Raw genomic sequence first — 23912 nt, 5'->3', positions numbered from 1 at the left:
AGACAGCAATAGGGATTTTATAGGGCCAAATGTAAAGCCACCCATAGAGGTCCCATTTGCAGGTGGTAGGCTATCCAAGGGAAAGTGACTTGGGGAAAGTGCTAGGAGAAAGGTCGATAATCAGCAAAACCAGAGCTCCCCAAGCATCAGCCCAAGCATTTTGCTGTGTCACCTGGGAGCCAGGGCTTATCCTGGTGGGATGTTGCCTTGGGCCAGAACTGGGAAGGAGGCAGAAAATGCAGAAAAGGCCCCAAGGATGCCGCAAAAGCCAGGACCAGCATGTCCAGGCTGCGTCCCAGCAGCTGCAAGCGCATCCTACTCCCAGACCCTTAAAGCTAAAGCTGGATGTTCTCCTGATGGACGTCCCCTGGCTCTGGCAGGAGTTAATTTAGAGGAGTCCCGTGGAGGACGGAGTGGATGATAGTATCCGTCCCTTCCGGCTTAAAAATCCATCCATTTACAAATGATTTCCCCTCCAACTGAAGTCAAAGGAGGCTGATTGCAAGGGACTTGCTTGGCCATTGCCAGGGGAATAGAAATCATATTCCTGCTTATTCCATCAAGAACATCCAATTTCTGTAGCATACACAACGCTTTAGAAAGAAATGCACAATTTTACCGGTAAATACAATACCGAGAAGCGGTCATCAAGGAATAAGTGATAATGTCACAGGCAGAAGCCCTGCAGGTGGCCCGGTGGCAATCAAGTGGGATGCTGCAGGTATTGCTCCATGTCATGAGCCGCTTCTTATTTCCCTTATTTCCCAGCTTCTAAAATGCTCTAATAGCATCCGGCAGCCCCGACAGAGTTAAGCCTAAGTCAATGTTTCCATCATAAACCTCACTTTCGAGGGGCTCATAACTCTCGACATTTGTGCTCTCATGAGGCCAAAACTTGGCATCGAAGCACACAGACCAGATGCGGTTTTATTTGGTAATAAATAGCTTAAATCTCATAAGCCATTTTTTTCCCAGCTTAAGAATGTAAAATGAGAAAAGAAAAATGTTTAGGATTTGTTTTCCTACCTTCAGATAATTTTGAAAAAGCAGCTTACTGAAGGAATGGCAGCCTTTTTTTTTTTTTTTGGATACACACAATCCACAATGCCCTTTCTCAAATATCTTGCCTTTTTAATCTCCGCTGTTTAAAAGGATCAATGCCTTTTGTGCAGTGCCCGCATTGCAACCAGCTCTGTTCACCCAGCCGGGATTTCCAGAGGTGACTCGCAACGCCGGATCTTTGGCACATTAAGCAAAAGCCTGACGTTCAGCAAGGGCTAAACCACCGGAAAATTCTCCAAGCCCTTAATCAATGTCGGCAACATTTTGAGGACGGATTACTGTTTTAATTGTGCCCCTGTGACATCTCGTTTTTCAGATGTTCACACGGTTAGTGCAGCCCAGCACTATCTAAGCAACCCTGAGACCCACCGCACTGCCCGCACATGGTGTAGATGTGCACCAGCAGCGGGTCCAGGTGACTCACCAAACCAAAGAGCAGGGAATCAGAAGCAAACAGCCTGAATATACAGGTGGGCTTTTGGATGTCTGCCCTCGAGTAACACTAGCCACAAGCGACACTAAAGCAAGGAGGTGTCACGGCAAGAAGGCTCTGATGTGAAGCTACCCAACACGGCATAGCAACTGCATGCAGCCACCCAAAAAAGGAAGACCTGCTTGTGGCAATCATGCCCTCACAAGGATTTTTAGGTGAGCAGATTGCAACACCACATCCAAGCTACATTCAACCAAAAGGTTTCCACACCTCTCATTTGGATGGGAAATAACCCAGCTCCCACTCTTTGGCTCCTGGAGAAAGCGCCAGTCACGGTCCAAGGTTGGGAAGCATTTGCTTCGCACCAGGTCAATATGCCAGGTGTGTCCACACTGCAAAACTACTCATGCTAACTTTAATCTGTCTGAAGGGAAGAAGGCAGCCTGTCTGCACCCCATGGGCTTGTCTTCACTGGAGGGTTTGTTTTTTTTCTTTTAGATCTAAACCTCGACCCAAAAAGGTGTTGCAGAGCTGCAGGTGAACATCAAAGACCCAGACACTACCAGCAAATCCGGAATGAAACTAGCCGGGGACAAAAAAGGCCCATATGCAAGCCATAGTCCAAAGGGAACCTACAATTATTGATCTTGTTTCTTCTTCAGGTATGCTCAGCCACTGCAGGAGGAATGAGGGGCGCTCAACCAGACAAGGAGGTTGCAGGGGGAAGGAGGAGAAGGAACCTAGCAGCAAAATCTTCCTTCTTCCTCAAGCAAGAAGCAGCCTCCAGAAATTTGCTCCCTCCCAGACTAGCTCAATGGGTCAAACAGAGCTAAACTGGGTGGCACCGGGTGAGAAACTGGCCTGGATCAAGAGCCCTTGCCTTAAATCAACCACAGAGTATGTAATCATGCGTCGTGGGTGCCTTGCGGTACGGGCAGCACTGCGGACCCGGCAGAGCTGCTGGGAGGAGAAGGGGCCCCTCCATGGGGGACACGGCGCAGGACAGTGGACAGGCTAAACTGGATGACCCTAAAGCAATCAAAGGTAGGGTTGCCAAGGCAATGGCAGGCCACTTCATCTCCCTTTAAAGTATTTTTTTAAAGAGCTATCTCCTCCTATTGCATGCAGGAATAAATAGCCTGGATGGGACCCGAACTGACCTCCTGTTATGATTTTTACTGTTCCTGACAGTGGCTTTGCCAAGCCCACTCAGACAGAAACATTTTCCTCTCTCAAGTGGATGCTGTTTCATTACATCTACCTTGGAAACCTGCACGTTGCCATTTAACATAACCAGCAGGCGCAGCGGGCGCACAGAGGTTACACAGCCCTTGGCGCTGCTGGACTAATCCTTTGACCAGCAAACTCCCTTGGAGAAGCCTGTTAATGGCACCGGGTCACTTCCATTAGCTTGTTTTCCAAAGCCAGGCTTGCTGTTGAGAAACAAAACTGGAAATCAGGGGGAATTCAGCGCTCAGGGCCATGTGGATGGAAACAAAGAAATAAAGAGAAAGTTTTTTTCTCATCCCTTTTGAGTAGCTCGCTCAGGTTACGGAGCAACCTATGAACCATTTATAGGGCTGGTTAAGTGCCCTATAAACACGAGTGGCAATGACTGGAGTGGGGTGAGCTGCCAGGAAGAGGCGAGGAAGCGAACGATGCTACAGCCACGAAAAAGTGCATTTCCATCATTTTTGGCACTGCTCCTGCACTGGGGTGGCCCGACGGTGCTGGCAGCTTAGCAGACTCCTGAATGCAGGAGCTCCTGTGAAATACCCAGCCGACAGTGACTGCACACCTGCACCGGGCATGTGCACAGCTGTGCACCAGCTCTCATGGGGGTGAGGCTCAGCTGCTCCCTGAACTCCTAGTCGTGGACCTGTGGAGGTCATAGGAGATCGGGACACCAGAAATTGGACTAGGGGAGAATTACTGAATCCGGTTAGGTCAGGAGCCCGTGTCAGCACAAGATCCAAGGGTTTTGCCAGATATATTAGCATGGTAGTGTTAGAAGGTTGATGACCTCGGTGAGAAATCTGTCGTCTTGTTGAACTTTTTCCGCAAGAATCTAACGCCCAGTTAAACCGATTCCTTGACTCTGCTTTTCCTCTTTCCCCGATGAAATTTGGGTTTGGCACAGTTCCTGCACGGACAGACAGCACTCATGTCAGACAAGGCCTTTAAAAAGCTAGATTTTTCAAAGAAATACAGGATCTGGTGATGTATCTAATGGATATTCAGAAATGGCCAAGCAGATCCAACTGTACAGCACACCCTGACTAAGCACTGCTTTTTCCAGCTCAGCTAAGGCCTAAACAAGCAGTTAATAAACCTCAAACTGGTTTGAGCTTTCCTCTATCGCCCGCTCCCACTTCTTTCAGAGTGGTTGTCCCTCCATTCAAACCGTATGAGGTGCGATGCTCAGGAGGTGCAGCCCAGGAGCTGGGACGTGAGACTGGCAGACGGACAGCATTCTGCTTTACAGCTGCTGATTAAACAGGGACGACAACACTTGGCAAAATGCCAAATTAATTAGCACCAGCCACATGATCTACAAGTCCCTTATTGGCCTTAAAAACCCGTGAATCTTCCAAATTCATTTTCACATACCTCACCGGCCTGACATTTTCCCTTGAATTTGCTGTTCCTGAAGTTGTATCTCCCTTTGATAGGTGGCTTGTGCCATTTTTAGATGCTGTGGGTCTGAACACACGACAGAAGGAATTCAGAGTCTTTATAGCTCTTAGCCTTTCAGAGAGGGTGGACTAATCTGTGGTTGATATTTAGCAGAGGCCTGCCGTGCAACACATGACCCCTCGCTTGATATTGTTATGACCTTTCAGCTTCACTTGTGAGACCATTTGGAATTTGTTTGATTTTGGTCTCTCGGCACAGCCTTCAAGCAGACTTTCCGTGTCGTGGTGAATCACAGGGCTCCCAAGGTAGCGAACTCTGTATTTAAATAGCACGCGGGAACTGCAGAGCGCTTGCCTAGTGGTATAAGGACTGAGCTGGTTAATATACCCCATTTTACAAAGGAAGAAACTGGAAGGAGGAAGAGAATAAACTTGGCTTTGGATGGCGGAACGAGGACCCGATCCTCTCCTCTACCTGCCTCCCACAGAAAGGCATTTTGCACACCTGCATATCCCTCACCGGGAGCTTGCATCCTCGCTGGCTCTTGGTGACTTGTTAGGGAGCCAAAGCCACCGCTTCCCATATGACCAGCAAGGCCTGCTGTGCACCCAAGGCTTGCAGGGCATTTACAGTTACAACCTCGGTAGGGGCTCCCACGCTGATTAGTATGTTGCCACTGCCGGTAACAGGAGCCAAAGAAGACCTGCAGGGTTGAGTTTCTACCAGGAGCTACAGCCTCACAGCCTCAGAGTGAGAGAGCTCAGGGCTAAGCTGCACGTGTGGAGGTCACTCTTGCATCTCAGAGCCTGGAGACCTCTCCTTCCCAAATGATGTCAAAGCACCTTCTACGAAGCGACAGCTCTGGATCTTCAGGAGGCATTTAGGAGACCGTAATTAGAGAGGGGAGGACCAGCTCCCGAATCCAGCAGGGAGGGAACCTGCACGGCGAAAGGCCAGTTTGGGGTCCCAGCTGTGACACCTCCTCCTACTACCTGTCTTCAGCAATCGTGGGGCAGGATCTGGCTGAGGTTGGGATGAAAACCTATGGCTTCACCCCTGATGAAGTGCCCCAGCCCTGGGGTGCCCTCTCCTGCTTTTCCTTCTCTCACCCCTGACGCTGGGTATATCTGCACCCGGAGAGCCCCCCTGGGTCTGGGTCTCGAGGCACATTGTCCTAGTGAACCGAAGGCAACTGAGAGGGCAACGGTAATGGCTACAGCACGGGGACATGCACCCATGGGACCACCACAGAATTTTCCCGCAGTCCAAGGTGAACAGACTGTGCCGCGCTCCTCCCCATGGCACACAAGATCCTGCCAGGAATCGGCGAGGTTTCGAAGAAGAAAAAAATCCACCTTGTTTAGTTCCAATTGTGACCTCGAAGCCCCGAGGATTTCTGCTAATTATTAAATTTAATTTATTTTGATGTCTTCTTGGGACTGAGGCTGTGCGTTGCGAGGCTGATATTGTTTCTATTGCAGCCTGCCAGCATTCAGAGAGACTTCAAATTAAATATCAGTCACACATTAAGGTCAGGTAGCTCAATTCCATTATCGGGCGGCTCGATTCAGCCTCCACATAATGACACTGGCTCTAGCATCTTAATGATCCTGCAAGAGGAACCGGGCAGCGCGGTCAACGCCAGCACACAGTGATTGGCACCCCGCAGACACGGGGGACCACAAAATTGATTTTAAAGGTCCATTCATCTTCTACAAATCACAGCTTAAGTTTTCCTGACCTGTGACAAATCTGTACGAACCTCCGTTTAAAGAAAGAGAGACGGAAGAAAAAAAAAAAAACAGATTTCAGCACTGCTGTTCTACCTCAGTTTCCAGCCCTCACCCCCTGCAACATATTTCAGCCTCTCACTTTATAGCCAAGATTAAAGGTTTTGCCCCCCGATGTCAGACTCCTGCTTGCCACAAAGAGGGACCGGAGCATTTAAAGAAGATACAAGATCCTCGTCGTTGCGGGATCCCTGGTCTCTGGGCTCGGATAAGCCCATCCCGGGCCTGGTAGCATCAGATCAGAGACGTTTTAACATTGTGGTCGGGGTGAGGGGAAAGAAGTGGAGGATGAGGAGGAGGAGGGGAAGGGGATGAAGCAGAACCATAAAGCCCTACCGCAGCAAACGGTGTCTGGGTTTCAGCCTTTAAGATGTTGCGCCATTATTGCCAAGGCTCTTGGAGGTTTATAATAGCTTTTTTTCCTCTGTAAAATTCATCCTCCTAAAAGCAGAGTGTTTATTCCACTTGAGTACAAATAAGAGTGAAATAAGGGCAGAACGGTTTAACAGCGTAGTTACGCCTATTAAAGTGACTGTAAAACTAACATCGAGGCATTTCACATTAATTCCCTTTCGGTGACTACAGATCTGATTTACCTTGACAAATCCACTGCTATTCTAAAGCGGCAACAAAACTCGGTGGCACCGTCTCGGTTGGCACTGCCAAAAGTAGGTGTCAGACTCAAAAAGTTAAGCTCTGTGAAACATATGGGGAAAGCAAAACTATTCATCAGAGCACTGAAGTACCCATCTAGATAACAAGGTCATAATGTTAGTGTCGGCAACCTCGTTTTCCCCCAGATCATTATTTTCAAGCAGATCTCATAGAAAAGATAGGATCTGAGTCACTGTTCTTGCTACTGTATTACGTGACCTTGGGAGAATGCCTGACCCTGGATTAAAGCAGAAGAACATTAAAACCGTTCTTTAAAAAGAAAAAAAGATATATAGGTATGTCCATGACACTGGAAAAGAGTTGAGTTTGTTATTTTTTGTCAAAAATCTCAACCATCGGCTATTTTCTTTGTTTCTAGATATGACGGTTTCCTAAAGAAAGCAGAGACGTTTGACCACGGTTTTGCAGTTCTCCAGATATCTCCTGTAGCACATTTCCTTAATAGGGACCACGGAAAAGAGAGTGAAAACCACCGATTCACTTTTCCCTATCTACATTTACATTTTTTGCAGGAACTTTACCTACTAAGGAGCAGACTGATCCACATGTGCACTGTTGCACAGAATTTTACACGCGGTGGCAGCTCCCTCTTCCACCCGCCTGCAGGATGGGTATCGCTGTGTTGCACAGACGGAGAAACGAAGGTAGGAGAGCAAAGGCACGTACTCAACGTTAGGGAAGGCCACAGGGGCCAAGATGGGATCATCATGTTGTGCCAGCACATCCGCTGCCCATCCAGACCCACATGTGCTTTTTCAACACTTCCTTATCTAGGAGCTCCCAAGAGAAAAGCGTCAACTGGGCAGTCAGGCACCCGGCCAGCCGTGCTGGGCCAACTGCGGAGATGCCTCGAATAACAGCTTAAACTGAAGAAAAAAGGCCCGGAAGGCAAATGCTCACTGCTCTTCCAGGACTCATTTTCTCTCCTGCTCAGGGCTGAAATTGGACAGCTTGGCCGAGGGAAGCGGGAGTGTGTCCAGCGTTTTGGGGACAGTGGGTTTCTGCTCCTGGTTGTGGGCACAGAGTGGCTACATGACCACGGGTAGACCCGTGGTAGCTTTGGACTTTCCCTGCGCAGATGCCTGGGAGATGTGGCCAGGAAAGAGGTGCTCCCTTTTCACAGAAAGCCCCCTTTTTTGGAGGGGGAGACTCCACTGGAGAGCAGGAAGAAAATGTCTAGCGCTGCATGTTATGGAAGGGTCGAGGAGAAGGGAGAGCTCTGTTTTGGTGGTGGGTAGGGGCAATAGAGTTGCTTTTCCGTTGTGCTCCTGATCCCTCGGTTTTGGGAAGCTGCCCTGGGTTGCAACCCGCACCTCTGCCCGTGCCACCCCACTACCAGCCACCTGGCTTCACCGAGAGCCCAGCAAGCTGCTTTCTCCCACCACTTTCTGCATTTTGAGGCGCTGGCAGACTGGAGACACGGCTGCTGTTTAGAGGGACCCACCAGGCTAGAGAAACAGGCCCAAGGGAAGTTCAGGAAAGGCAAACACAAAGTCCAGCATCGGGGCTGGAATAGCCCCGTGCAACGGCACAAGAAAGCAGCTTTGCAGAAAAGCACCTGGGGGTCCTGGTGGGCATCACATTGAAGAGGAGTCAGCAGCATGAAACAGTGCAGCATGAATAGTACTAACCTGTCTAATGCTCATCAGTCAGTGGTTCTGGCAGACATCAAATACAAGAGAGAAAAAGTAGTAATTATAAAGGTGTATTTCAGATTCACCCCAGCAACTGGGAAAAAATAAAATCTGCTCCCAAGTCACAAACTCTATCGACTCCACAGAGCTCTTGGTGACAAACAAAAAGGAATTAAAGTGAGGATCCAAGCTCTTAAGTTTACGTTCACCTAAGCCTGGCATCTCTAGAGTACAAGTGGAGAGACAGGCGGCCCTCCTAAAATTTCCCTGGCAGTTTTAAGAGAGAGATACTACAAAATCATACCCCATCTAGCCCCAAAGAGAAGTTTGCAAGCCCCCAAACTCCGAATACCTTCCCTTCGCACATATGGAGTAATCTGGATGGGTGAATTTTGATTTTTGACATTTTACGATGAGAAGTGTTCTTATTTTTGAGCGTAACAACAAAAGCTGTACAGATGGAAAACTTCCTCCTGAATGAATGAACCCCAGGTTTGGCTCATTTACTCTTCTGCTCAATGGAGTATATGGATTTTGGCTACCTGTGTTTCCAGCTAGCAGCACAGCAGTGTAATGTCCTACTAGCATTAACCGGAATATAGTTTTAAACGCATAGGGGCCCTTATATTACAGATACAGCTGGGGCAGAGTTGACACACTCCTAAATCCCCAATTTTCCCTATGAGGCTATGTGTCATGTTCAACCAAAGCGCCCATCACTTCAGAGCCGTCTGGCAGAACTGAGGTTCAGCTATGCTGGTTTGCCAAAAGTTTCCCTTTTCGCTTCATTTTGCAAAAACCCACCCAGGGCCACCCCTCCTCCCTGCCCAGATCAGATGTGGCCGGGTCCCTGCAGCTCTGTAAACAGTCACGGAGGGCTGTGGCCTTCAGCAGGAGGTCGTAGATATTGCTAGGACCTCTCTTCACACTGACCAGCACCCCCAACCCGCAGCGTGGCCCTTCTCTCCTCATTGCTGGTTTTCCTTGACTTTCTGCCACCTTCCAGGTGTGGCCCACGGTGCCGTGGCCCATTTCTCTAGGGGAAGGCTGGCAAAGAGGATCACCCACTGCTTCTTCCCCCGACCCAAGCTTGAAGTAAATCACACCCTAGGGCAGCTGTTCCCACCAGCAATATGCCTTTGCGTGTTTTGTGGGGCGGCGCATGAGAGAGAGGGTGGCTACAGGGCTCTTGCAGCTGGGTCCTCATCTGCCAGAGCATGGGGGAATCTCAGCTTTCATCCAAAGACAGAAATAAGCATCACTTTCATCAGCAAGCCTGAAGAGAAAGCTTGAAAACGAGCTGCAAAAAGCTCCCCTCTACCCTCCCCCATCACAAAAAGAAGTTTCTAAAAGCCCCTAGATGTGCTCTTTTTTGCAGTCCTCTTGTTTTTGCCAACTCTGCAGGTGCTAAGTGTGAAGCTGACAGCATCTTTCACCTTTGTGTCACCACCAACCCAGAAAAGATGCTCCCGGCACGGCCCCAGGAGCCAGCTGGCCTTCACAAGGAGGTGGTTTTGTTCTCATCCTCCCGTAGGAGATGTCACTTAGACTGAAGCAATTACCAAGTGGTCTGAAACCACAAGGGAGTTTATCCTACAAGAGTTAATAAAGAGGGCAGGCCAAGAAGCCAGAAAGGGACTAGAGCTGAATTACAGTTCATCTCATGTAGACAGGCCCATCAATCAGTGGGAGGGAGCTAATGGAGAAGATGCATCACTATCGTTACCGATGTTGGCATGTGTATTACACGGAAAGCTTTATCTTTCATTACCAAGCGCTCCTCAGGGCTGCGGGCAACTGCACAATATCATAAAACAATCTTGCTCTCTTATGGACTCAAGTGCAGAGAGACATTCACCAAAAACAGATGTTTCAGCCTACACCTGATGTGCAGATTTGGCCAGGGCCAAATCGTATACACCCTGTTCCTTTGCCTCTTCAGGTTTTTTCCTACCTAGTAATTTATTTCCCATCACCCTGATGCATGAACGAACCAATGCAAGGCAGTTTGCTGCAAGAGGGCAACTCTCAGAGCTGTGGAGAGCAGTCCACCAGCCGTGCTACCGCCGTGAGCCCCAGCTCTCAGACATGTGTTTCCCGGGCTGCAGGTCCAGAGTGGCATGGCTTCAAGAGACAGACAAAAATTGAGCTCTCCTCTCTGCATACATCTCTCCCCTTCCCAGCGCTCCTCAGTACCCAGGCAAGAGGATACTCAGGCGGCCTAAAACCCTTGTCTTGTATTTCTTAAGCAATCCTGCTAATTTCTAAACCGGTTGTCTTAGACATAGCCTGAACTGGCTGACCAAGCCCTAGCAGATAGGTGCTCAGATCCCCAACCTGTCAGGCAAATTTGGTCTCCAGAAGGAGCCAATGACCAGACACTCAGCCCAGGTACACTCCTGGGACCTCAGTGAGACCCACCAGCGAGGGCTGCCATGCAGGAGAACGCTGCTTGGACAGCGGGTGTTGGTACTTCTCATTTGGATTTAGCCGAGAGCATTCCACCCATTTTGGCCACATAAGTGATTTCTGTCCCTTCTGTTTTGCTAATTTTATTGTAAACGTTCAAGAACCCGTGGTCCACCATGGAGATAAGCGTCCTGGTCCATGCTTAGCTTAGCTTAGCTGAGAGCCACTTGGGCTTACAGCTGTGCCGTGCACTCCTCTCCTCTACCATCACCCAGCACTTCCACACCTGAGCTCCACTAAAACCCTTGCCGTAGGAGCAAACATACAGCACAAGCCTCTGCTAATCTGAAAGGGTAAAAAAAGAGGGAGGAGAGACCAGCTTAAAGGCTGCACCACAGACAACCTCAAACTGCGGGGCGCGCAGGGAGCAGGCCCTCTGCGGGAGGCCTGAATAAGAACAAAGCACCTTTTCTTTAGCCTTTTGGTGTCCGGACCTTGGCAAACGCTTTGCATTTTCATGTCACTGTTGTGTTGGGGGCTTTTTGTGTTGCTGTTGTTTAAATCACAAAGTCTCATTATATTTGTTGGCTTTCTAAAAGCTCCAGCTTCCTGGAGCGACGCGAATGGACATGCGTCACGGCAGCGCTAGGAACGGACTTGTTCTTTACATTGAAACATGGAGAAAGAAAAGCAACCAGGAGCTGGGTCTATTTAGGGGCTGGAAAGAAGTGTTTCAGCTCCTGGGGCAGGATGCCAGCTCCGCACACCCACCCGCTCCATCCAACTTACCTCTGAAGGGCTGGGTTTGGAGAGTGCTCCCCCAAGGTCCTCTGCGGAGGAGGCAGCTCCAGATAGGGTGGTTGAAGCCCTGGCACGTCCCTCCTCCCTGTTGGCACCCGCTCACTCAGTCCTGCCTTACAGGAGGCACCCGGCGCTGCTGTGAGCATCTAGCTCCCGAGCTGGCCTGGATGGCAGCTCTCCCCAAGGGATATTTTCAATGACTGGGTTTCTGTAAAGCATTTTCATCCCCCTGTTTTTCTGTCCGAAATGTGGGGCCTCCATGAGCTTCTACGGGATGAGCCCTTGCTGCCCCCCCATTCCCCTCAGACAGACCACTTTTTTGGAAAGTGTCTCTCAGACAACCCCCCGTCTGAACAAAGCATTTTCCGGAAGGAGCGAGGCTGGACAATGGACCTGCACCCCATCCCCAGTCGGCACCGCGGTGTGAAGGGAGGGGTGCCGGGGCAGACAGCCCCACACAACGCTCCTCGCTGCGGCGTCGCCTGCCCACACTCCCTTCTCCTGGCAAAGTGCTCTCTGCACGAGAAGTGCTGCTTTAAAGCTAATGTTCCTGTTATTAGAGCGCTTGACTGTGCTCCCAGCACCGGTTGTTATTATAGTATAAATCACAGCCGTCCTCCTGGGGCGGCGGGGAGAGGACAGTGCTTGTTCTTCATCTGCCACCAGCACAGCCTCATGGTCCCAGCAGCAAATGCAGAGCTCCTAAGGAGGTCCTCCGTCTTCTGGGTGTGCTATCCCATGGAGAGCAGCGCCTTTCTCCTGCCTAAAACCCCCCCACGCACCCAACCAGCCTGCCTGAGCACCTCCAGCATTCCCAACAAGTTGAGCCCCAGAGTAAGCCCCAGCCCTGAAGAAGACTAGATGGTCTCCAGAGATCCCTTGCAACCTCAACCATTGTGCGATTCTGTGGCTTTGGCACCTGGAGAATGAATGCGAGGAAGGAGCAGTTCAAAAAAACCCACCACTCACAAGGGGAAAAACATGGCAGATGTATAAAACAACTAGAGAAAGTGTGTGGTGGGAAAGCAACTGGGTAAAGGTGGAGAAGTCAAATCAATAGAGCGCAAACAGCAGTGCTGGCCAGGAGCACCACTTCTGGGTCTTGCATGTAACAGGCTGGACGCCGAAATGATGGGCTTTGGTGGGGGAATAACCAGGTTTGGCTTACAGCCTATTTCGTCCAACTCCCTGCACTAATCAATGGTAACGATCTCTTCTGGCCTTAAGATCTAGGATCAGCCTCATAGCATATTTGCTGGAGAGCAGCAAATGTTGCTTCTCTGTGGACAGAGGATGACGGGGTTGCGCCCGCGTCCCCCAGCGTAGAGGTCAGCCCAGGTTAAGAGCCCAGGTTAAGAGCCACGCATAAGGAGCTCCCAGGACAGGGGAGGGGGTTCAGCACAGCTCACATCGAGCCCGCGCGGTCTGGACGAGTGCAGCATAGCACATCCCAAAAACCACCGTGAGCTTCCCGGATGTTATTGAGGTCTGGCCCTTGATTTAACGGTTAACGGTGCTCAGAACTGCTTGTTACAGGAGAAGAAAGTGTGAAATCTGGCACCTAACAAGCGTGTGTTGGCTTCCCTCGCGCCACCTCACCCTCCTCCACCCTGACTCCTGACGGGTGGACCTTGCCACTGGCCAAGGGATGAGGAGTTGGGTTTGTTTCCCATCCCTTTGGCCTACATCCCATTCTTCCATACTTAGAACTGCCCATGGATAATTTTTTCCACTCGGGTCCCTGGTGTAACCCTTCCAGCCTTGCCTGGTTGCTTTTTTTAGAGTTTTAGAGAAGAAGCACCTGGATGGCCGAACAGGCCATACAGATCTGGCAGAAGAGAGTTTTCTGTGCTGATGACTCATAATAAGACGAAACACTCTCATGTCCAGAGCACTTGCGTTACGTCTTTTGGCAAAACACTCAGAGTTTCCATGGGCGAGTTTTTAATCGCGTGTGGCACAGAGATTTTTCCTGCGCCAGTCGAAGAAGGCCACTGAGAACATGCTATTTGTCCCTTCACGCCAAAGCAGCTTACATGAGTGAGCCCACCGTTACTGAAGGACGTGTGGACGGAGGATGAAGGGCACAGACAGGGGCCAAAGGACCCTTGTAGTCATTCCGCATGACCAGCCAGATGCTGCTCCCCCCCGTGTTAACGGCAGAAAGACCTGGAAAAGCATCTGCTGCTGCCTCTGGCCTTGCAAACCTCTTCCCCGGCATCAGCTCCTGGGCACAGTCAAAGACAGGGCCCTGGGGCAGCCTCTTCCTTTGCCTGATCGCGTCATGCTGCCCAAGTGAGGACGAAATACTGGCTCTATCTCTCCAATAAAAAAAAAAATTACGGCTAGCTGAAGTGTTTTGGTATGAATAACCTGACTGAGAGATTATGACGCAGCGTTTTTATTCTTTTCCTCCAGCTGATGCTGTTTTGGACTTTACCTTAAGATCGTGTTTCACTTCTAGGGTTGTGGCCTGCTTCATCTCAGTTCAAGTGAACCACTTAAAAGCTTTTTTTTTTTCCTCCCCATTTTGCTGAGAAACCCCAAAACAACATAAAGCCAGGAAAGTAAATTTTCAGCCAGTGACCTGGAAAATAATCATCATCATCAAAAACAGATGTATCTGTTTTCACAGAGCTCCGGTCTCAAGCAATTGAGGGCAAGAGAAGTGCCATGAGCTGAGCTGCTAATCCAGCAGCCACCACTAACCTGGGCATCGCCCCAGCTGCTGCTTTGGACACCACATCCCTCACTGTGGGGCTTGATTCCCGCCCGCCGTTCCCGCGCGCTGCCGATGAGTTGCCGTTTTTCAGCTCGTGGGTTCAAGAAGCCACGTCAAAGACAGACGTTCAGCCGCCATGAGTTAATGCAATAAATGAGGAAGTCAGAGACGGAGCCGAGCGGCAAGGCAAACAAGGATGGATGATGGGTTTTGCGGCTCCTGCCATTACAGACACCCAACCTTGCGTAGGCAGCAGCCGTCCATGCGCAGTGGCACCCTCTGCAAATGGGACATTGCACTCCCAGGGCTGTCGGTCATCCCTCAGCCTTTGCAGCCCAAACCACATTCGTTATCATCTCCAGACTCCCCAGGGTGGCGCTTGCAACACAATCCTCTATTATTTCCAATTAATTTGGGAGTTCCCATTTAGGTCAGCGAGGGCTGAACGGAAGCTATCAGAGAAGAGTTTTTGGTGCATCAGGGACAAAGTCCTGGCCGCTCCGGCTGCAACCCACAGGATTTATTGGATCACATTAGCCTGAGATATTAAATGTTAACAAGAACCCACGGTCTCCAGCAAATACCGCGAAGCCCGTTCACGCCAAGTCCTGGCACGGGACACCTGAAGCAGGCACTCTTAAACAGTAAGAAAGTTCACAAGTTTTGGCACCTTTTCCCATCCCACCGAAAACGCGCCACGGCACTCCCTCTGCAATTACGCCAGCAGTGAAAGCCGCGTGCTCTGAGCCTTTTTCTTTTCTTCCTCCCCTCACTCCCCTTTGGCAACTTCACATACTTCCTCGCTGTCGCTGCACGGAAGGCAGCCTCTTTCCTTATCTCGGCCCCAGGAGATTTGTGGGATATCGCAAACAGCACCTGGACAAGATAAGGCTTTTTCCAACATGCCGTAGCGCGTAGCACAGCCTGCCTCGAGCCATGGGCCTGAAAGGGTCAGCGCCAGTGCATGCTACATCTCCTCCGTTTGAGTCCAGCCCTGCTCTTTTCTTTCTTTTGAGCAAATGTTGAGTTTTTCCCCCCGCTGCGCCCTGGATGCCCACCTCCGAAAGCCACCAACACCCTCGCCTCCCAGCACACCGAGACTGAGGACGCTCGATTTTGGCTGCGCAGAGCTTCATCTGCTCGCGGTCTCTCCTAGCGCTGAGTTTGGAGGGAGCCTCTTTATTTCAATTAAAGCTACTTGTGCCATCAAACACCGCTCCGAGGCGGCGAGCGGGCAGGATCTGGCCCTTCGCGGCTTACCGGCGTGAGCCAGGCAACGAGATGTTTATAGACCAGTGATTCATAACGCTGCAGAGCGTGCGGGCAACGTAACACCATTCATGATTAAGAAATGCTCTTATTTTCGGCTAAATGTATAAAATAATCACTCATTTCCCTGAGCAGCTGATGCAAATTATACATAGTATTAGCCTCATATGCCAACCAGTATAATTCTTGTTCGGAACGAAGCCGCTTCCCAAGGCTCTAGGAGTCCCTTAATCTGCCTTTTGACGTCAAATGACAAATTTTCTTGCCTAGGATCATTAACGGGATGACTAATGAAAGCTGATAAGTGAATTTATAAATGAAATTAAGATATTAATATTAAAGGCCCGGCCACAAGGAAGAGGAACGTGCACATAGCGACGACAACAACAAGAGCAGTAGTCTGCACGAGGGTTACAGCTCCTTTCCCGCCAGGCAAATAAGAGGCGTGATATTCGCCACCCGGCGGACGGGGAAATTGCTGGGTTTTGAGGGACACCTCTTTGCCAGCGTTAGCACCCCAATTACCTCCAGACGCGGAGATTTAGAAAGCCGCTGCGCAAGTTTGCCAGCAAACGTCGTGCAAGGGCTGAAGAGAGTCTGATCGGCTCATAAGGACGGCAACTGCGGCACCAAACTCTTGTAAAAACAAAGACGCTTTTAGACTGTGGCCATTTCGCTACCGATTGCCTCTTTTAAACCCCTCAGGTGTTAATACCTCCACCTACAGTATAAAGCCCAGGACCAGCCCCAAGCAACTGTCTCCAAGCCGATGGATTTGGGGGGGGGGGGTCATGGAGGTGCGAGCAAGAGTAGACCTTTAGGACTTGGTGCCTGATCCTGCATCCTGGCAGCTTCACCGCACATCCGAGACTCCTTCCTCACGCCAGCTCATCCTCGCTGTCGAAAAGCGAGGTATTGGGCGAACCCAGGTAACGCCGCAGCGGAAACGTGGCCGTGCCAAGTAGGGCCCAACCCAACGCTGTTTGGGGGGGGGGGGCATAAGAGCAAGCAGCTTCTCCGCTACCAGAAGAAGCGGAGAAGTATCATCCTTACATGGATGTCAACTTTCCTAGCAGTCACAACGTGGAAACAAGACTGGGCAGGTCTCAATTTATTTGGGAAACATCAGTGAATCGTCCACTGCCCCAGAGCGGTTCCTCCTAACGCATCCGTAGCTTTAGGAGGAACAAGGACCCGTTTGGATACGCGAGCACGGGAGCTGCCTCTGCAGCCGGAGGAAGGGAGGCGGGCACCGCCAAGACGCAAGCGGGAAAAGCCCAGACACGCACGGCAAAAAAGCCCAGTGGGAAACGGTCTGTTTGGGGGCCCAGGGATGCTTGCCAATAGCCAGCTGCGGCGGGTGCCCAAGGGACCGGGCACTGGTGTTTATTTTAAAGACAGTAACGTATACTGGGGTTGAAGGAGAGAGAGCGAAAAAAAAGGTCATCGACCGCTTTCCGGGCCGCACACAGCAGACGTTGCTTCTCCCACTCAAAAGCGTTGCCGAAGCCGGAGAGCGGCCGCAGTCCTCACCCCAAAGGAGCTGATGCTCCAGCTCTCCGCGGAGGCCGGGCGCAACGCGCCAAACCTCCCTCGCCGTCCGGGAAACCGAGGCACGGCACGGGCGGCTCCGCAGCACCGGCCCGCAGCTCCCGCGAGTCGAATTAAGTCTGCGCCGGAGCCAGGCGCCGTGGGCAGCGAACCCCGTCCCGGAGCGCTCGCTGCTCCGCGCAGAGGAGCTGTTGCTTTAGCAGACGGCGAATGCTTCAGCTTGCGCTCGAGAAAGAGGCCGAGGAGGACCCGGCACGTCCCCGTGAGTGAGCGAGCCGTGCCGCCGGGCTCCACGGTCCCCAGAGCTGCTGGCATCACCCCCGGCTATCTAGGGAGACGGGTGAGGAGCGCCCCGGGGCGAGGGCAGGGAGGTCCCAGCCTGCCCCCGAGCAGTGACTTTGTGCCCTCCTTGTGTGTCGGGTGCCGTTTCTTCGGAGGAGAGCAGGAAACCCAAGGCTTCGTGGCCCGGCGAGTGCTTTTGGGGCGGGGGGGGGGGGGGGTCCAAAGGTCCCGGCCTCGGCCTCCAAGGTCTCCTTTAGCAAAGGGGCGTCGCAAATACTGAGGTTTTTGGGACGCGCCTCGCGCACCCGAAAAGCGGGCGAGAAAAGGCCCCGGGAGACTGCGACACTAAGCGGAGGAGGAGGAGCAGAAAGGGTTAAGCGAATTTGGCCATCCCCAGAAGAGCGAGCTCCTTCCTAAAGCAGCGTAGGAGCAAGAGAAGACCAAGGAAGAAGTAACGGCCGAGCGCCGGGGCGCAGCTGGAGAAGCGGCGATCCCTCCCGCGCAGCCCCCGGCTGCTGTCCGAGCCGCTCCGTCCCCAGAAAGAGGTGGGGGGAAATTAAAAAAAAACCCAAACTTTTTAGCCTCCGGGGCCTAGCTCTCGCTGCCCAGCTGAGGTTGCTGCTTGGAGCCCCGCGGCCGTGCCAGAAAAGAAGAAAAAAACCTCATCCTTCGCCTTCCCAAATCACTGCATTTCCTTCAAAACAACAACAAAAAAAAAACCCCAAACCCCCAGGTTATAGTTGATTCCCGGGGTTTAGCGTTCGGTTGCAATGAGTTTTAGCCCTGCGTTGGCTCAAAAAGCAGAGCCTTAGGCTATCACCCGACGCCGGGAGCCGCAGGCTTATGGCAAAATTCCCAAATCCCGCGAGATTCCCGAGCGAGCCGGCCGCAGCCGGCGGCACCGCTGCCGGCACTTAGGGGTCTCCCCGTAGCGAAAGCAGCTCCGGCGTCGGGGACTGCTGATGTTTAAGGTGATCTAGTTAGGGGGGGAAGGAGCTGCCGCCGCGGCTTTTTGGCAGGTGGGAATAAGGCCCGGGCCGCGGGGAGCAGCAGCGGAGCCCCGGGAGCGCCACCCGCGGAACGAGTTCGCGGGGGCTCAGCCCAGCTCCTCGCCGCCGCCCGTGCAAAACCCGCCCCGACACGAGGCGGCCACAAGGCTGGGTTTAAACCGGCACAGAAAGGCCGATTTCCGCCGCGGGCCGCTCGGCCGGAGAGGATGCTCTCGCTACCCGGCATCCGCGCCCCACCGGACCCCAAAAGCAACGTCCGCCCCCCCCCCCCCGCCGCCCCCCTTCCCCGTTTTCTCGCCTCCTTCCGTCCGGTTTCTCCAAGGGAGGATCGAGCCGAGCAGAAATCAGCAGGATTTGGGGCTTTGCTTACCGAAACCCAAATCAGCAGGATTTGGGACTTTGCTTACCGAAACCCTGCTCGCGGTGCGGCTGGAGCCGGCCGTTCCCGCGGGCCGGGGAGGGGCCGGGGACGCCAGAGGGTTTGGCGAAAGGACCGGGCACAACCGGGCTCTCAGCCCGTCCGAGGCAGGTACTTCACTCTCGCGGCGAACGCCCCCCCCCGTCTGCACCAACGTGGTGTATGACGCTGGCTGCGCTGTGTCCCCCCCCCCCCGGCGACGTTGGGGCAGCTGCTTGCGGATTTGGGTGTATATAGAGCATTTACCTGGGTCGGTGGGGAGCTGGGGGGGGGGGGTGCATTTTTTTTTTTTTTTGCATGAATAAAATCGTGTGGCGGGGTAAAGGGGGGGGGGGGGAACCAATAATCGCAATGAGGAAGCGATCAGCCCCCGGCCAGGCATGCACGTTTCTGGCGTCATGCAAGCGAGCAGCAGAGCATCCCTCCTCGGGGGCGCGGGAACAAAGGCGGGGGGGGGGGGGGGACACCCGTGGGAAAACCCGCCTGCGCTCGCACCGGGTTGGGGACACGGGGACGGGACAGGATGGTTGGACAGGCATTGAGAGACACGGAAAAGGAAATATGAAGAAGAAGCGGGGATGGGAAAAGGGGGAAAAAAATAAGAAAATACGATGGGCGGCGATGGGCTCGCTTCAGGGCCGCTTCCCCCCCCCCCCCACCAAGGACCGCGGCGAAAGGGGCCTCGTCTGCAAACCTCCCGCGGCCCCCCCCCAGCCGGAGCGTTTTGCAAACCCCCCTTCGGCAGACGGGCCGGGAGGGGGGAGCGAGGACTTGGTGGCAGCGACCGGGACGCGCTTGGCAGCTGCAGCGAAGCAGCTGGTTGACCGCAGCGGGTTTGACTTCCCCCCCCCCCCAATTATTATTTTTTTTTTTTTTCCCTGCTTGCAATATTTTAAGGTTGGCGGGAACTTTTTGCAAGCCGGGAGTTGAGAGCCCGACGGCAGGGGGGTATTGGGGAAGACGGCGGACCTCGCCTCTTGCCGCTCGCCTTGGAGCGTCGGCGAGGGTTTGAGACCCCCCCCCGGCGCGGTGCAGGGGGGGGCCCGAGGGACGGTATTTATAGCGGGGGGCGGCCACCGCAAGTTCTCGCCTAGCAGATGGTGGGCAGGGCACTCATATATATATATATATGTTAAATATCCAGCTAACAAATGAGAGGGGTTTTTTTTCCACTTCTGGGTTCATTTGCATCTCACGAACCAAAGGGGGCAGTTAAAAATAATGTTTCCTCTCCCCCCCCACCCCCCCACGCGGAGGACGTGCTTCTCCGCAGATGGGTAGCGCAAAAAAAAAAAAAAAAAAGAAATGAGATGTGTCATGTCGTAGCGGGGATGAAACAATATAAATTAAATATCTACCTGTCCCTTTCGCTTAATAATGAGGGTTTGTGTTTACACACTTTTTTTTTTGGTGGTTGTTGTTGCTCTTCCGTTGCGAAGCGGAGTTATAGGCAGGCACGACGGCAACACGCAGCGCGCACCTACAGAGTAGGTGTGCACGGACTAACGCTGAAGGGAGATACGGGACGGAAAAAGGTCAGAAACCCCCATATCTGCGATGCTGGGGGTTGGGGGGGGGGGGGGGGAAGGAAAAAAAAAATCCACTCACTGGAAAACCTTCACGATGGGGAAAGCGAGGAGGTGAGGGGAGGGGAGGGGGGAGATCTAAAAAAAAAAAAAAACCAAAAAAAAAAAAAAACAAAAAACAGCAGGATACGACAATAAATGGGAGAACAGCAATAGAAAAAGCACACTAGGTTAATAGAGGAAAAAACTAGTTTCTTTATTGAGAAGATCGTATATTAGTATTAGTGGAGTCGTGTGTAACAATGTCGTCATGCACACAATACAAAAAGGCAAGGCCCACCATGCCATGGAAGGGCAACAGAACAAAAGCGGCGTACACGGAGCAGATGTACAGGCTACAGCACATTACATTTCAGCAGGGTAATGCCTCTACGGAGAGCTTTACATCGGCAACTAGGTAATGTGAAAAATAAAATAAATAAATAAATAGAGAGAGAGATTAAATAAATAAATAATTTCTTTAAAAGAAATAATAATAATAATACAGACCATGCTTTAGTTTTAGTACAAGAAAAAAAAAAAACCAACCAAACAAAAAAAAAAAAGTGGAGGTACACAACCAAAAGGATAAATATAATACAGGAGAAATAAATAAATAAGTAAATAAATAAATAGAAATGAAAATAAATAAATAGATAAAATAAAATTTTACCCATGGAATAAGACCAGGAAGTAATTCGGCACAGCAGAGGAAAAAAATATATATGTTTATCCCTGTTTAATGGAAACCCATTTTGCCAGTAGTCCGCCTCTCTTTTTTGAGAGTGGCTCTGGGGTGCTGCCGCCGCCGCCCCCCCCCCTCCATGCAACCACAGATCCGGTTCCCCCATTTTTATTTATTTTTTGCATTAAGGTATACCGCACTTAATCGCGGCTTTTTTTTTTTTTTTTAATGAATTTTGACAAATCGCACACCATTGCAAAATTTTCACCCCTTTTTTTTTTTCCTTTTAAATTTAACCCATCATAACAAATCGCCGAAATTTTTCCCTGCACCTCCCCACTTTTCCCCCCCTCCTTTCCTTTTTTTTTTTTTTTTAATTTTTTTTTCACATGGGCCATGACTGACCCCAGCCCGGCCGCCGGGCCACGGCCCCCACTGCCACCCCCGTCCCCCCCCCCCCCCGGCGGAAAGCGCATCCAGCGACCAAAGCAAAATGAATCCACTTAACAGGAATTTACAGTGCAATGTACTTAGCTAAACAAGATGAAGATACAAAAATGGCTGTTATCGCCTACGGCTACGCTGGAAATGGGCCTGGTGGCTACGCTACGACGGGGAAAAAAAAGGTGGGGAAGGGGGGGGGGAAGGAGCGGGGAGGGGGTGTTGAAATAATAATAATTTAAAAATAAATCAATAAATAACAAAAGGAAATTAAAGCAGGGGCGAGCGGGGGAGCTTCACGAGCGGGTCGGGCGCGGGGCTGCGCCGGAGCGGGCAAAAAACGAGGAGGGAAGCCAAAAAAATAAATTAAATTAAAAATAAACAAATAAAAAACGGGGATTAATCGGTTGGCGGGGGGGGGGGGGAAAGCAGCCTATAAAAAAAAATATTTTTTTCCAATTTTTTTTTTTGTTTGTTTCCTCTCTCCGTGGTGGCTGGGGGGGGTGGGGGGGGAGGCAGACCCCCGCGGCCGGGGCGGCGAGCGGCGGCCAGGCACCCCCCCGCCCAGCCCCACCGCGAGCAGCGGCCCCGGGACGCGAACCCGCGGCCCCCGCGCACGCCGCGGTACCTCTGTTGCGCACGGAGCCGAAGACGGGCAGCACCAGGTAGCCGACGTGCACCAGGACCATGCTGCGGCCTTTGTGGCGCGCGCGGGCGGGCGGCGGCAGCGGCCCGGCTCGGTCCCGCCGGCCCCTCCGACGCTCGAATGGGAGCCGGGCGCAGCCGCCGCTCACACAAAGGCGGCCGCGGCCAATGGGAGCCCGCCGCCCGCCGCCGCGCCCCGCCCCGCCGCCGCGCCCCGGCCAATGGGCGGCGCGGGATGGGAGGGGGAAGGGGAGGAGGGAGGGGGAGGTGGAGCGCGCTGTGGCGCCGCCGTGCGGGGAGCCTCGGCGCAGGGGCGCAGGCGCGGAGGCGGGGCCGGGCGCGCGGGCGCGAGGGCGCGTGCGCGCGGGTGCACCTGCGCGCACGTGCACCTGCACGCGATTGTGCGCGCCTGCAGGCGCATGGGCACCTGCACACACGTGCATCTACGCGCGTGCACATCTGCACGCGCAGGGGAACCCACACAAGTGTACACCGGCACAACATGTGTGCGCCTGCACACGCGTGCATCCACATGTGTGCACATCTGCACACGCAGGGGAACCCACACACGTGCACACCTGCACATGTATGGGCACCTGCAGACATGCACACCGGCAGACGTGTGTGAACCTGCACATAGATGCATCTACACATGTGCATCTGCACACGCATGGGCAACGGCATGCATGCACTCCTGCACACATATGTGCATCTGCACACACGTGCATTTGCACGCATGCACATCTGCACACGCATGAGCATCAGCACATGTCCACACTGGCACAATGCATGTGCACCTGCACGTATGTGCATCTACACGCCTGCACATCTGCACATGCATGGGTACCCGCACCCATGCACACCTGCACAGGTATGTGCACCTGCACATATGTACACCGGCAGACATATGGGAACCTGCACAAACATGCATCTACATGTGTGCAACTGCACACGTGCACACCTGCACACATATGTGCACCTGCACACATGTGCATCTACAGAGGTGCACATCTGCGCATGAATGTGCATCAGCACATGCATGGGCATCTGCACACATGCACACCAGGAGATGTATGTACACATCTGCACATACATGAATCTACACGTGTGCCCGTCTGCACATGCATCGGTATCTGCACAAGTGCATGCCAGCACAACGTATATGCTGGTATGTATACACGTGCATCCATATGTGTGCACATCTGCACACAAATGGGCGTCTGCACACTTATGTACACCTGCACACATGCGCATCTGCACACATGCACATCTGCACACGCGTGTGCCCCTGCACTCCTGCTCATGCATGCACGTCTGCACACATGCACACAGGCACACACAGGCCTCTGCACATGCACACACCTGCACACCCGTGTGCACCTGCACACATGTGCACCTGTGCACACATGTGCACCTGCACATGTGCATGCCTGTACACATGCACACATGTGCTTGCACACATATCACCTGCACATGCATGTGCACCTGCATACGTGCACACCTGCATGCATGCACACCTGCACACACGTGCACCTGCACATGTTCACGTATGGACAAATGCACACCTGCGTGCACACACACACACCTGCACACATATACCTGTGTGCACACATGTACCCCTGCACTAGCATGTACCCCTGCCCCTGCCCACACCTGCACATGCGCACATATGTGCAGATACCTACACCTGCACACATGTACACCTGTACGTACATGTACACCGACACGCTCACGTACAGCTGCACACCTGTACACCTGCACATAGGTACACATGCCCACAGGAAGACACATGCACGCAGATGCACACACCCGCACTCTGGCACATGCATGCTGCACACCCAAAGGTGCAAACACACATGTGCACGGGGTGCACAGACACAGGG

At 52.4% G+C, this 23912-nt stretch overlaps 1 protein-coding gene across 1 annotated transcript in view; it reads right to left on the bottom strand.

The window, feature by feature from the left end:
* Positions 1–22146, bottom strand: part of ARK2C (arkadia (RNF111) C-terminal like ring finger ubiquitin ligase 2C) — a 45332-nt gene extending 23186 nt beyond the window's left edge. Inside the window, exon 1 of the mRNA XM_068928483.1 lies at positions 22013–22146. Coding sequence (XP_068784584.1) covers positions 22013–22073 — 61 coding nt within the window. The 5' untranslated portion in view covers positions 22074–22146. The remainder of the gene's footprint in view (positions 1–22012) is intronic.
* Positions 22147–23912: the final 1766 nt, after the last annotated feature.

The sequence above is a fragment of the Struthio camelus genome, chromosome Z (assembly GCF_040807025.1).
Source record: "Struthio camelus isolate bStrCam1 chromosome Z, bStrCam1.hap1, whole genome shotgun sequence".
NCBI lineage: Eukaryota > Metazoa > Chordata > Aves > Struthioniformes > Struthionidae > Struthio > Struthio camelus.
This window is presented reverse-complemented; position numbering and strand designations above follow the sequence as displayed.